The sequence below is a fragment of the Chanos chanos genome, chromosome 2 (genome assembly GCF_902362185.1).
Source record: "Chanos chanos chromosome 2, fChaCha1.1, whole genome shotgun sequence".
Classification (NCBI taxonomy): Eukaryota; Metazoa; Chordata; class Actinopteri; order Gonorynchiformes; family Chanidae; genus Chanos; species Chanos chanos.
In genome coordinates, this window is record NC_044496.1 from 28,501,304 (window position 1) to 28,515,628 (window position 14,325).

At 40.3% G+C, this 14,325-nt stretch overlaps 2 protein-coding genes across 2 annotated transcripts; one reads left to right on the forward strand and one right to left on the reverse strand.

Moving 5' to 3' along the window:
- Window positions 1-2,627: 2,627 nt before the first annotated feature.
- On the reverse strand, window positions 2,628-6,892 carry drc9 (dynein regulatory complex subunit 9). Its single transcript, XM_030766930.1, has 9 exons — window positions 6,764-6,892; window positions 6,272-6,474; window positions 5,985-6,113; window positions 5,725-5,806; window positions 4,897-5,058; window positions 4,656-4,730; window positions 3,355-3,486; window positions 3,037-3,138; window positions 2,628-2,738 (listed from the first exon to the last, which is right to left on the reverse strand). The coding sequence occupies exons 1-9, from the start codon at window positions 6,890-6,892 to the stop codon at window positions 2,628-2,630; spliced, it is 1,125 nt and encodes a 374-aa protein (XP_030622790.1).
- A 3,765-nt stretch (window positions 6,893-10,657) lies between these two features.
- rpl35a (ribosomal protein L35a) lies at window positions 10,658-13,555 on the forward strand. The gene is made up of 5 exons (XM_030764792.1): window positions 10,658-10,681; window positions 11,318-11,362; window positions 11,584-11,736; window positions 12,039-12,183; window positions 13,486-13,555. The coding sequence occupies exons 2-5, from the start codon at window positions 11,352-11,354 to the stop codon at window positions 13,507-13,509; spliced, it is 333 nt and encodes a 110-aa protein (XP_030620652.1). The 5' UTR covers window positions 10,658-10,681; window positions 11,318-11,351; the 3' UTR covers window positions 13,510-13,555.
- Window positions 13,556-14,325: the final 770 nt, after the last annotated feature.

Sequence of the window (14,325 nt, forward strand, 5' to 3'; positions counted from 1 at the left end):
AAGTGAACCCACACTGGTGCCTGAACACATAACATCAAACAGGACACAAACTCACCAGAGGAAGAGGGCTAGTTTTATCCTGTCTTTCTTTGCTTTCTTTTTCTCTTTCTTAAAACACTTATTTTCCCACTGTTGTTCTTTTGCTTGTCCTCTCTTCATTAGGGGTCTTTCTTTTGCACCACATTTTTATCAACATACTTATTATTATTATTATTATTATTATTAATAAGCTTTTCATTAGTTAATTGGTTTATTCAGCAGTGTTTGAACAGCTGTTTCTTTGAACTTACTGGTTACAGGAGTTGTTGGTTGCTATAGTGATCACAACACCAATTTGACAGAATTACACTAAATATTTATTTCTAAAAACAAACAAGTTGAATAAACCAAAAATGCTCGAGTTCAGTGCAGGGGGGTGAAGGTCCAAGCTCTTTTTCTTTTTTAATTTTATTCATCTTCAACAATCCTACACTGCTGTCAGGCAGTGCAGAGATGAGCAGCTTTTTCTAAATGTCTTTAGTTCAGTGGATTTTCTCCTGTTATTTAGTCTGTGTGGTTTTCCATCTGGAATCACTTTATTTCTCTTTAATCAACTCTTTGTCTTTGGATGAGTCTTTGACCTCACAGTAACTCTAAACGCTGGAAATGAACATCTACTTTACGCTTTGATGTTTTTAAAGTGCAAAGTCTTTGTCATCTCTGTCTAGTGTACTGAGCTCCCCCAGGTTACTGAATGGACATATCCTCCCACTTTAACTGTTCATGTTTAAAGAGTTATATGGTTTTATTTTTTTTTTTATTAGCACAGTGAAACGGTAATGTCAGTGTGACAGAAGTCAGGTCAGTGTGGTGTCTCCAGACCCAGTGGAGAATGAGCCAAGTTTACAGGACACTTTGAAAAAAGAAAACAAATAAACAAACAAAAAAAACATTTTTGAAAGCTGTGGCATATCTGTGGATAGTAAAGAGGAAATTAAAATCTTCATCAGAATATTTTTTTAAATAATCACCTGGGTGTATATGATGTTTATTTCTCTAAGGAACACAGGGAAGATGAAATTTCCTGAGCTCACGGCTGTAACTCAGCCGTCAAAGTTTTAATGAAAGGGCTTTTTGATTTGAGGTTTTTTGGTTTTGAAAGAAAGGCCTGAAGAGAAAGATACTGTAAAATATCAGACACTACTAATCTCTTCTGGCCTTGTTAGACAGTCTGCCTCTGCTCCGAACACAGACTGGCTTCTCACTGACAGAAAGTAGAACCATCGCCACAAGTTCTCCTCAGGCAAAGTGCAGGAGAAGTGACCATTGCTTTATAATTGTGTGTGTGTGTGTGTGTGTGTGTGTGTAAAATAGTCAGGCACGTTTGCATTTTTTTTTTCCAAAAGGAGAAAGGGTGTGCAAAGACAGATGTCCTGGCAAATACAAACTCTAATACTGTTAACTGATAATGAAGTAGGCTAACACACTTCAGTGGTCGAAGCCTAGTTTCACACTTCTTTTTTGCTCCCTGTAGCCTCTGTGTGCTAGTCTGGGAGCACTATAGTTAGAACTCGGTGAGACCAAACATGCATGCATGTGTCACCGGCTGTTTGAGACAGACACCACTGAAGCCTAAATAAGCCGGACGGCAGATTGTGATGGAGTATAAGCCTGGCGACAGAACTTTGGATGCTGAATGCGCATGCACCCAAGTGGGTTGAGAGAGATGCTACATGCTAAGCTAGTCAGTGAAAATGTGGGCATCTCCCTGTGACAGTCAGTCCTCCTCCCTCCCACGCACAGTCACAGTGTGGTAATGGTATACTAATGCTGGGCTGGCATTACAGGGCCTCAGATATGTTTTTTCTTGTTTGGTTGTTACTCAGAAAATAGACAAGAGAAAAGAAAAAAAAAAACAGAAAGAGAATATGTTTTAGATGAAAATATGCATACAAAAAAGTATGACTTTTTTATTATTTATCATTTTAACTTGCTTTTTTATAGACCCTTGAGTTTTGAAAAGGGAAGTTAAAAGTGATTTGAAATATTATTATATGTGTTTCTTTTTTGTATTATTTTTGTTGTTTTTGTTTTTCTTTTTTTTTTTTAATTTTGGTTTGAGTATTTCTTTAGTAAAGATCATGTGACCCTCACACAAGGGAGGGTTTGGCCCCCCGCCTGTCTGCACATTACAAAAACACATTCCATATGTTAAACAGGTTTGTACTTCCCACTATACACACCCAAGAGGACCTGTCGTTTATTACAGACTAAACTTTATCCCCCTTTTTCATGTTTTTACATAACCTTTATGCAACGTTTTCTGAACATATGTGCCCCCTAAACCCCAAACGGTGTAGATTTAAATTACAGATGGAAGTACTTTCTGGAATGAATTTATTTTAAAAATGCATTAATAAAAGTCACATTTCAGTGATGACCTGTTTGTTTGTTTGTGTGACTGTTTTGGATATATAACAGTGTTTCCAAACACGTATCAATATAGTTCTGTAAAAGCTTAGTGACAAAGAAATATCTCTGATTTTATAGCTTTACGGTAGTGAGAGAAAACACAGTATATTTGGTGTTTCCACACAAACAAAATGTGACCAGCGTGACCTGAGTCAGTTCCTCTTAGGTAACATTTTTTACTTCTTCTTCTTTTTGCCTTTCTTCCCTTCCTTGGCCTTTGGTTTCTTGCTCTTCTTGTATGGACCCAACCCTTTACGCACCATGGTTCCCCTCCACCAGGACTGGATCTGTTGGGAAGAGATTAGGACTGATTGCATAAACAATCGTTCTTATCTTATCTGTGGTTTTACAAGGTACTAGGGCCATTCTGAAGACTTTCCTTAGCACAGCTTGGAAGGAACATATTGGTTTAGCTGATACCCAGACAGCACATCACCACAAACAATGAACTTAGAAACCAGGGCAGGAGAGAACTCCAGAGAGAGAGAGAGAGTACTGTGTGACCTATGATGTTTTGAATGAAGTATAAAAGTCACTGATGTTTCCTTCCTGTGCTGACAGTGGGAGTTTACTGTAATGGGTTACCATGGTTGCCGCATCCATCTCCAGCTGCTCTCTCTCCATCTGTTTGCGTAGATCTTCTTTCCTCACTCGGTCTTCAATGATCACCTGCTCACTCTCCCTGTACTGAACCATGAGAAGGAAAGAACAGCTCATGACTTTCTCTTTTTCATCTTTATATTAAACTAAGAGGGGCTTGTGCGAGCAACTTTGGCCAACATTTTAATAGGGTGCAGATGTGATTGGATCAGAACTTGAGAACTGTGATAGCATCACATTTGAGTTTCCAGTTCTTTTCAGTGCTGCAAGGAATAATATATTTTTGTGTGAGGGTGTATTTACCTTTTTGGCCAGCTCCTGCAGCTGTAAGAGGTTAATGGCTTTTGTGTTTCTCATATTGCTGAGTTCTTGCTGTTTGTCCTCCATATCTCTCTCATATCGCTCCATCCAAACCTCCAGCTTCTCCCCTAAAATCTTTAAATCAAACACACACACCCATTGGTGGAGGACTGTACTTTGGGATATTAACCCTAACAGAGAAGACCAGCAGATGGAGAAATGAAACTGAACTGATGAAACTGAAATACCAAACAAGCATTTTCCTAGGATACCTCATGATATTTCACACAGACTCTTTAGGTGGCAGGCCATTGGACTGTAGAGGACAGTCACTTAAATGAAAGCCAAAGATCAGGTTTCTCTGAGGCCTGTACTGTATCTATCTATCTATTCATGTGCTTAATCGGAGGTTCTGAAATCCAGGCCTGGGGTCCTGCAGTCCTGCTGAATGGCAAATGTGGTCTTTGAATGGAAAGCACACAAGTTCGTCTCCCCTAGGAAAAACCAAGCTCCAGTTAGAAGTGGAGAAGAAAACTCAGTAGGACCACAGCCCTTCAGGACCAGATGAAAAGGATCTGTGGAAGACTGATCAGTGAGAGTGTTCAGGAGAGCAAAGATGAACAAAATACTGAAAACAATATTTGTCAATATTTGTGACTTATTTTGGATGTAAATGTGTCCTTTAAAAGTTGAGTTGAATAAATTAAATCACTATGAATATACTTATCAGATGTTCTTTCTATTATTCTGTTATTAATCTCTACCAAGGGTGTGAGTCATTTTAAAGGGACCAGTCTTCTGTACTCAATTGTACATCGCTGTTCTTGTATACCGAACTATATATCATTTAAGGAAGCAGTAAATTAATAAATTTGATAGTTATTTGTTGTTGCTACAGCTGGACTAGAGGTTTAGTTCAGTGGGGTGTAAGCTAGAGACAAGACTACATTGGGGTGTAAGCTAGAGACAAGGCAAGACTCATTGCCCATCAATACAGGAAGTGTCCACATTCCAAATGACTCGACCAATCAGAGCACTGACAGAAGTGCAACAGCAACAGTACTACAGCTGACCTGCACTGAACTTGAAAGTATTTTGATATGTAAAAAGTTGTCTTGTCTTCATTTTTTTCTTTTTGGAGTATATGCCAAGTAGCACCAGAGATAAATGTAGACTGCCTCTGAATCATGCAGTCTGTGGTGGCCTCATTCTGGGACCCAGCAAAACCAGTAATTTGAATGGAACTACATCAGTAAATCACACAATACACATTCAAGAATTTGGTTGAACCTGTTCACACTCACTGTCTGCTGCTTCTTAAGAAAAGACGTCATCTCCGCGTGAACACGTCTCTCTTCCTCCAGTGCGTCTTGTAGATGCTGAAGGTGGAAGCATAAGAAAAACATCACTAATCTGAATGCACACTGAGGCCCAATGACTGTATCTGAAACCTCTCAAGAGCCATCTTGTTTCGAGGTGTTTAAAACCTGTACAGGAGGACAGCAAATGGAGTTTGATAATAAGAGACATTTTATACAGTCATACCTTAATTTCCTCCTCCATCTCTCTCTCTTTCTGTGAATTGCGTTTGCGTCCCTGGTAGACTAAGACCTCTGCACTGCTCTGGACGTACTTCCTCTCCAGGGCTGTGTGGAGCTTTACCTCCTGTGACTGGTCCTTCAGAAATGCTGTCATTTCATCACGCTTCTGAGAGAGAGAGGGGAGCAGGTAATGGATCAGGAGCAGGGTCCAGTGACACTCCACAGGGTGTTATTTGGGCTTAGAGTAAGAACTTATGGGCCATCCAGTGTCTGACAACTGACCAAAGAGGAAACTGTTTTATCTCCATTTATTTGTGCATTTTGATCTTTGTCTCTTAAGTGGTTCACATTGCTTAAAAGACTTTCTAATGTTTTTTTTTAAACATTTGGAAGAATTTGAAAGTTTGTGGTCAAACTTAAAATGTACAAAAATATAAACTTGTAACAGTGACTTTTTTTTTTTGTACAAAATATTGGTCCATATATCAACAGTCTGTAGGCTTAGAGGATGCCCAAACTAGTATCAGTATAGGATCAAAAAATGTGGTATTGCTCAAGCTTTGTTCCAAAGATGAGTCCTGATCATGTTTCCACACTGATAATGTACTGATAATGTTTACACTCATTAACTTACGGTGAATATGAAAAAAGAAAGAGGGAGTGAGAGGTCTGCTCTAACAGATATGAGGATGAAATAAACCGGATTATGTGCCTGAATTCGACATGGCAGCTTTGAAACTCTGAAATTTCAAAATCAGAATATCTATTAAAAAAAAGATCTCTATTAAATGCCACACAAGTGTGTGAGTGTCTGTGAGCTGTTGTTACTGACTTGCAGATCGACTGTTTTTTTTTTCCCGATGTCCAGTAGCTGTTTCTGCAGGGCTTTGATCCTAAGGCGACTTTCCTCTTCCCTACAACACACACACACACACACACGCACACACAGGAGTGGGGCATTGGTGTGAGTATACACACACTGTTTCAGCACACAGTGTGCTTCAATGTGATGTTTATACTCTGCAACGTCACATAAACAGATTAATGTAAAATGCTTGGCTAGTGTGTTTTTTTTGGGGGGGTGGGCTTGACCTTTGTATAATGTCCAGAAGCTGGGCTTTCTTTTTCTTTTCCTCCTCCACGGCCAACAGCAAGCTGTGAAACATGCCTTTCTCCTGCAGCTCTGCTAGTACCTCAGTCAACACCTGAGCCAAAAACTGCCTGCCAGATAGTTAGCAACCTCTCTCAGTTACAGTATTTTTTATTAACGCGTTGATTACAAACAGCAGAAAGCTCTTTGGATGCTTGATCATACTTAGCAGTGTTCAGTATGAATGTGAATACTGAGAAGAGGTAATTGTGAGAGGTTTATCCCTCACCTGTCTCGCTCCACTTTGGCCAAGGTGTCAGGGGACATCGGGTTCTCCTCTAGAGTACAGTTCAGTTCTTTCTGAGTTCTGTGGAGTTCCTGAGTGGCCTCGGTCAGCTGTGACTTTCCCACCTGGCCCCGACGCGCCACCTTCAGATTCAGCTCAGCCGCCCTTTGCTGCTCCATCACGGCCTTAATATCGACAGACAACACCTACCACAACATGGGCAGAGAGTGTGAAACTAACCAGCTCAGACTGCAACACAAAGAACAACAGGCTAGGCGGTCTGTCAGAGCCATGCGAGACATGCCAGAGTACTGAAGAGCACAGTGAGTAGGTTACGCATACGTTCGCATGGCATGAAAACAGGTTGCGGGTGACATAAACACGGTAAAAAGCTAGCGTTCAACTACCGTTACCTATCTTCTCTTTACCAGTAACACAGCTAAGTACGTTTGTTTCATTGTCCAGGTGATATAAGGACACTACGTTATAACGTACCATGTCTGCCTCGGGACGCCCTTTGTAAGAGTTAGGCATAATGTGTCCCAAAATTGAAAGTTGGTCTATGCACTCCTGCAGCACGGTACACACGCTGAGTAGCTCCACATTCGACATCTGGACGCACATCCTGCTGTTTCTCTAAAAGAATCCACTGGTTAAAATCGAGTCAGGGGTACATTAGGGTTTTAAGCAAAATTGTCCTTACATTAACTGAACAAACTTTACCGCCCAGAGTTTTGCCTTGAAGACAGATATGGAATACCGATACTGTGTAAATGTGATATGGTGTAAACAGTTTCTGTATCTGTAGTCATGGTAGCACGTTTAGTGGCTACGTTTCGAGGGAGCCGACACCGCCCATATGCGCGCAACTATGTCGGGTGCTCGGTTCATATATCCAGCGGTATTCAATGCTAAAAGCCCCAAGTTAGCTTGTCATCGAAGTACTGAGGCACACTTGAGGTTAGACTGGAAGAGAGTTAAATGATGGAAGCTAACGCAGGTTTGAATGTTGTCACTGAAGCGGTAAACCACACCTGAAGTGAAACTGGAAGAATCAAACCCAAATTTAACCCACTGGTGTCGTGGGAGGAGCACTGACGAGCCCGTCCCAATATGTTACAGGTAACGTTTTTCCATGGCAATCAAATAACAAGAAGCTGCGGTTGTAGTTTTTTTTTTTTTTTTTTTTTAACTTTTCTAATGCCCAGCGAAGATTTCAGAATAATGTGTTGTTAGAGTCGAACAAAATGTTGTTTACCGCAGTAAATGTGGACCAAACGGAGGAGATAATCATGTTACTTTTTAGAAGTTGATAATCGAGATTGCAGTCAAATTGAATCGAGACGTCAAAAAGGATATCCCGGTTCGATCTGAGCTAAAATTAACCAAACAATGAAAAAATACCAGCGTTCAGTAGATGTGATATGCGACATGTTTTCTCTGCCTTTACATAGCTGATCCGTTGTCTAATAGGCCTATATCTAAATGATCAATTTCAGGCCTTTATAGCTGAGTAACCCCTTTGCTGTCCGCTAAAATCGAGATGTTCCCATGTATGTGTATGTGTATATTTAATGTGTCGCTACATTTCTAAGGTGTCTTCGTCAGAAATATTCATGCTACTGTTTTCAGCAGATATATGGGGCAGAATCTATGACCATTTCTCCGTAGCGAACCTAAGGGTCCTTTAGTTTACCCTCGGTGACAGATGCCTTCAGCCTAATGAGGCTGAAGCCTGGAGATGAGGACAGTGAAGGCATTCAGTAGTCTGTACGCCACTGTGCAGCTTTTCAGTCACTTCTGCTGAATACACAGTCTACAAAGAACAGTTTTATACACACAAGAATGAATTTTCACAATCCCAAGGTAGCACAAGCTTTGCTCTTACACTCTTTACTGAACAAATATCATGTGTATCTCCTTTACATCAGAAAAGGGAGAGAGTGATATTGTGTGGTACTGTGTAGCGTCCACAACTGGGACAAATAGCAGGTCAAAGCTCCATGAACTGGAACAAAATGGCCAGACCAGTACAATGAAAGATTTTCTGAAGAAAAATCTAGATGCCCTTTGCACTGGGCTTTTTGATGTGGGACAGACAAAACTGGTTCAGCACAGAACTGACATGGGTAAAATCAATTAATCAATACAATTATCCCTACAGGAAAGTTCTAGTGGACTCTCTGCACGTCATATCACTGCACAAAAAGGACAAGAGGAACTGTCATTAGTCATTTACAGCACACACTCCTCCACATATAATTACAACTGGATACACACAGAGATGTAATAAAGAGATGTTCATAACTCATTTCATCCAACTCAAGATCAATTCTCAGTTACTCTCTTAGTGCAAGTCAACCATAGACTCTCTTAGTAACAGTGCGAGTCAAGCATTGACTCTCTTAGTAACAGTGCAAGTCAAGCATCAATGCTCTGATTTAAAGTTCAAGTCAAATATCAGTTCTCTGAGTTCAAGTCAGAGCTGAGTCAAGTCTCCAATCCTTGTTGGCAGTAATTCTGCTATAGGTAGTGGAAATCATGCCTTTATTACTTATATGTGTGATCTCAGGAATCTGCATTTATGAGTTATCAAGTGGGAATGAATGTGAAACCATTGTAGAAATCTAGAAATTCATGGTTACATACAGTTTCTAAAGTAGAAAATCTGCACCCTCCAGTTCACTTTTGACCGTGGAAGCACATACTCTGGCCTAAATCTCAAGCTGCAGACATAGACAGGAAATGTTCCACAGACCAGTATGTGGGACACACTGTTATTGGCTTTATCTACAAACGGTTCCACACTGATTCACATCCATGTGCGCTATTGCAATCCATCTGTACCAGTGTGGTCCTCACAGAATATCAAAACATTTTTTCAGCTGGCATATCTGCTATCTGGTGTTTAAACAAACAAATAAACAAACTGGTAGATAGATAGATAGATAGATAGATAGATAGATAGATAGATAGATAGATAGATAGATAGATAGATAGGTAGGTGCATTTGCAAACTTTTTCCAAATGCACTTTTTCAGTCCACTGATAAATTATATAAACACTAAATTGTCCCCACATACGCCTCAGAGTTTTAAGTAGCATGTTCTTCAAAATTTTTATTTTCACTGAAGACTTTTCACCAGGTTTATAACCAACCATGATGCTTGACTGCTTTTCTTAAGACCAATCTGACATCAATGTTTGTTTAGCAGATACTGACAGTAACCACTAAACAGGTTAATGTGTACCTTTTATTCTTACTGAAGTTTAAGCCCAAGAGGTTCAATAGAAAGTAAATGAATGAGAAATTCAGACTTAAAAAAGATTTAGGCCCTACATGCATCAAATTACAGGCCCATGAAGGACAATTCAATGCTGATATTTTGAACAATATGGTTTCCTTACACTGTTTTACTCCTGTGTCCAGGGAATCCAGCTGAGGGGCAATAATTCTTTAATTATGCATAAAGTGTTTGTTTTCATTGAGATGTTGTGTATTATGGGTTTATATCATGGCAACACCATTATCCACTTTAAACGTATCAGGCATCAGCTGTGACTCATGAGTGACATGGTTGATGCCAGAACTCAGGGCTGACAGATAAGTGTGTAGGTGGAAGTGATGAGAGTGAGAGGGGGTTGACTGACAAGTACAAGGGTGAAAGTCGAAGCTGGAGGTGACATACACCATGCAATGAAGAGGGGGAAAAAACACAAAAATAATTTGCTCTTATCCCAGTTACGCAGTGTCCTTTATATTGTCATAAACTATTCAAGTTCTCATGTTAGGCCCTCGTGAATGAGACTGACCGATTGTAGGGTGAGTACGCAACAGTCTCAGACATACCCGTGAGTCATACAACCCCGTGTCTTCACCCCACAACCAAATCGCTCGTACTGAAGCGTATGGTGTTCGTCATGAGAATTAGGACAATTTCTTTTCTTTTTTTCCCCTCAGGCTCACGCTGTGAGTTGTAATAAATAAACAAATAAGGCATAAAGTATAAGGTATAAAGTAACAGTCCCATCAAGCGATCTGTCTGATCTGATTTTTACAAGAACATAGCTTAATAGTTAATGTCACATGATGTCGTTACGTTATGAAGTTAGTACCGGTATATCAGTTTAAATACGTTAAGTTTTTAACGGCACTAGTTTATTTACGGAGATGCTTTTGAGAGGTGCGTCTATAATCGTTAATCTTCATGTTATATTGTAATTGCCATACCTATCGTATCAATGCATTTTATTATTCAATTTAATTCATGCTAAATTCATACATTAAATGTGTATCTTCGATACGCGAAGAGTGGCCCAATTTTGATCAGGCGTTTTCGCGGACGTCTTTAATGTCAATTACCCAGCATTCCCTTTCAACTTCCTTTTTCGTCCATTTTCCGCTTGTGACAGGCAAGTAGTGAAAGAACTGGTTTTTAAAATGCCAATTTTCCGACGTTTTGTACAATATTATAGACAAAATGAACATTACAGTGTGAAATAAGATACACAGGCATTACCAAGAATGTGTTTTGTGATACAGATGGCTTGAGATTGTTAAGATTTAATGTGGATGTTAAGCTCAAGCTAACAGGCTAGCTTTTAGCTATAAACCCGAAGCTGTTCATACCACCTGTAGTCAAGCGTGTATTCCAACGTGTTTATTTCCAGCTGCAGTCATTGCGGACAGATGAACTGATATTTTCGGAAGCTCAGATATAAATGACAAAAGAGTCCTGTTCATTCAGATAAATCGCAGCTTAGCATAGCCCAGTGGCAGATCGGAGGACATTGCCAAACTGTATACCCACATTACTGAAGTCTTGGCCGTTTCAGTAACAAGTCTTGTGCATTATTATCTCAGGATGTTCGAGCGTTGGTAATTCAGTTAGTTTGGAAGTGGTCGCGTTTAAATTGCCAGGCTAATGAGCAAGGTGGAGCTGCACGGACGAAATGACCAGAATCGCTAACTTGCCGACGTTTTGCCATTTTGATAGTGTCATTGCATCTTGGTCAAGTTTATAACGACGCTTTTTTTGTTTATTAAAGGTTTTTTACTGAGCCTGGACAGAAGACGATCACAATGCCAGGAAGGTGAGTCCACATCTTGGTGATGTACCCGTAGATGTACATATGAGCTGATGTGCTGATCCAGTTTTGAAAAGTGTTAATATTTGAAGGTTTTGGGGCGTTAAACGTAAGTGCTTGTTCTGTTAGGGCGTGCACGTGGAGTTAAACTTAGTTGCTCGACCCTGTTGTTCAAGCTTTTGAATTTGAGTGACTCTTTACAATCTACGTTAACCGCTATGCTGCAGATTGTGGTGCAAGGCTATCTTTGCCGGCTACAAACGCGGCCTGAGGAACCAGCGTGAGCACACAGCTCTGCTGAAAGTAGAGGGAGTGTACACCCGTGAGGAGGTCGACTTCTACTTGGGCAAACGCTGTGCTTACGTTTACAAGGCAAAGAAGTAAGTTGGTTAATTTTAAGGATTTTCTTAGAACACTGAAAATTACTTGTGTGTCTCTTTACCTGCTGCATGAGTAGAACCATCTCAACAATTCAAACACAGTATAAGTAAAGTATACTTTAATGAAGCAGTTGGATCAGATTCACCTGTCCTTGTGTCCTATCTTCTTAAACTAGTTACTACCAGTAATACTTTGTCTGACCTCATGTCATATGGAAAACTCCTCCACTGGGAGCTGTGTTTTTGATCACTGATCAGTGTCTTTGGTGTCTTACTGTGTGTCTCTGTTTTGTATTGCTAAGGAACACAGTGACGCCTGGTGGCAAGCCTAACAAGACGAGAGTCATTTGGGGGAAAGTGACACGCGCTCACGGCAGCAGCGGAATGGTGCGCGCCAAGTTCAGCAGCAACCTGCCCGCAAAGGCTATTGGCCACAGGGTGCGAGTGGTGAGTACCTCCATACTCCTGGATGCTGCAGCCAGGCTGTGGTCTCATCCAGAACTACTGACCTCCAGATAAGAGCAGACAGGATTCCTCACTGTCTTGCACTGGTCTGGATGGTCAACTGGCACAGAGATTAAATAGATGCATTTACGTATTTATCATGTCTGGGGGTGTGAAGACTTTATCAGTAAACGTCCTGTCAGTATAATTATTGTTTGTTGGCCACAGTGAAAGAGTTTGACACAGCCAGGTACCGTAAGCATTAAAATCACCTATGTTGGCTTGTGTGTGTTAAGTACCTATTCTGTGGCCCGGGGACCTTATGAACTTGCTTCTGAGTTAAGTCGAATGCCCCTGGTTTTGGATAGTATAGTGTTGTGGTGTAGTTGTTTGAGTGTTTGTGGACTATATATGTATTTGAGCTCTGCTGTATGCACTCCGTGTGTATCACACACACACTCTGTTTACCCGGTGGGTCCAGACCTGGGTGCATCTTCAGGTCACAGAGGTCGTGTGTCTGCCTACCAAAGCACATGGTTTACACCCCAGTGTTTGTGTAGAGGCAGCTCTTATAACGGCTTTGGTTTCACAAGGAAAAACAAACCCTGATATTAAATAATCTCACTTTAATTTGTCGACACAGCAGTTGACCAACAGAGGTAGTTTGGGTTTGCATTACCTTTCAGAAAGAAAAATAGAAATCCAATAGTTGTAGAAGCCTTTTTTTATACAGCCCTTTGTCAGAACTAATTTGGCTCACTGAGTATCAATAGCAACACGTTTAGTGAGTGATGTTTGTGAGTGATGTATCCTGGGTCTGGGTAAAATAGTCAGTAGTAGTTTGTGTGCTGTCTCTCTATTTTAATGTAAGAGACATAGACCTGCAGTCCTGTCAGGGGTCATTGGAAGTCACTTTGGATAATGTATGCAAAGTGTATAAATGCGTTAACTATCAGGGGGAAAAGTTAGACTTCAGTTTTTCTTCTTGTGTTTAGTTCATTTGTTCCACTGCTTGTATTTTGACTTTTCATGCAGTTAAATTTGTGATAGAGACAAGGAGGCAAAATAAATCTCAGGCCACTAAATATTCATAATTCACTTCATCTGGCACTGCTGTGTCAAGTTCTCTATTTACTGTTTTGTCAATCTGATAATGATCTTTCTTTTTTGCATTGTGTTAACTCTGAAGTGACATTTAGGCCTAATAGTGAAAAACACTGAAACATTTGAGAGAATGGGTTTGGGCAGGGGTGATTGTTTTAGAAACATTGTTCTTATTGCTTTCTCTCCATTTTTGTCTTTCAGATGCTGTACCCATCCCGTGTCTAATGTGGTGGTGTGTACATAAAATAAAAAAAAATCTGTTTCAAAAATGTCATGTCTCCTTCCTGTTTGTGATTTCTTTGCTGCTCCTTTTCTGCATTTGCTGTCAGCTAATAAACTTGTAGGCAAATTTTCATATTGAATAGATTAAAGCAATGCTATTAAGGTCTCATGAAGTAAATGAGAGCTAGGTATTCATCTCTGTTTATTTTGAAGAACACAGTGATAAACGATATTAGACCAAGAATATGAAGGTATAATTCTTGTAGCGTAGTGGCAGATCTGCTGGGACATGGTAAGGGCGAATGGGAACATGCGAGATGCTCCAAATAAAACATCACTGAGGGGTGTGAAGTAGTCGCATGAAAATGACATCTCGCCTTGAGTTCACACCTTTATTTCTCTGAATATTATATATTTGTTTAGATCATATCTGCCCAGTATAATACAAAATCAAATTATCCTCGCACGAAGCATTAGTTCCCCAGCCCGTTAAATTTACGCCGTATACATATGGACTTGGCTGTTTAAGCGTGTGCAATATCACATTGCTTTGATACGCGTATGAAACAAGACAAGCAAGCTCGTTAAATGCACTTTGTAGGTTTATGTTAAACGACACAGACATTTTCCGTTGAAGAGAGGCGCTTGGATCACTAGAGAGCGCTCGAAAACTGCTCAGTCTTGTGGTACAGTTACGTCAGCAGAACCGTGTGTTCAATTACCTCAAACCCTTGTGCACTTCGAAGAACAAGAGTGAAAATTCAGCTGAAACAGGGTTTACGATAAAGCTTCATTATAGAAGACAAGAAAGCCTTACCC

Excerpts from the sequence above, each read along its gene's own strand:
- drc9 (XM_030766930.1), bottom strand. The coding sequence starts at position 6,892 with ATGTGCGTCCAGATGTCGAATGTGGAGCTACTCAGCGTGTGTACCGTG. Across the intron at positions 4,731-4,896 it reads AGATGGAGGAGGAAATTAAG|CATCTACAAGACGCACTGGA; the intron begins GTATGACTGTAT and ends TTCCACCTTCAG. Across the intron at positions 2,739-3,036 it reads AGATGGATGCGGCAACCATG|ATCCAGTCCTGGTGGAGGGG; the intron begins GTAACCCATTAC and ends TCTTCCCAACAG.
- rpl35a (XM_030764792.1), top strand. Across the intron at positions 11,737-12,038 it reads TACGTTTACAAGGCAAAGAA|GAACACAGTGACGCCTGGTG; the intron begins GTAAGTTGGTTA and ends TGTATTGCTAAG. Across the intron at positions 12,184-13,485 it reads TTGGCCACAGGGTGCGAGTG|ATGCTGTACCCATCCCGTGT; the intron begins GTGAGTACCTCC and ends TTTGTCTTTCAG.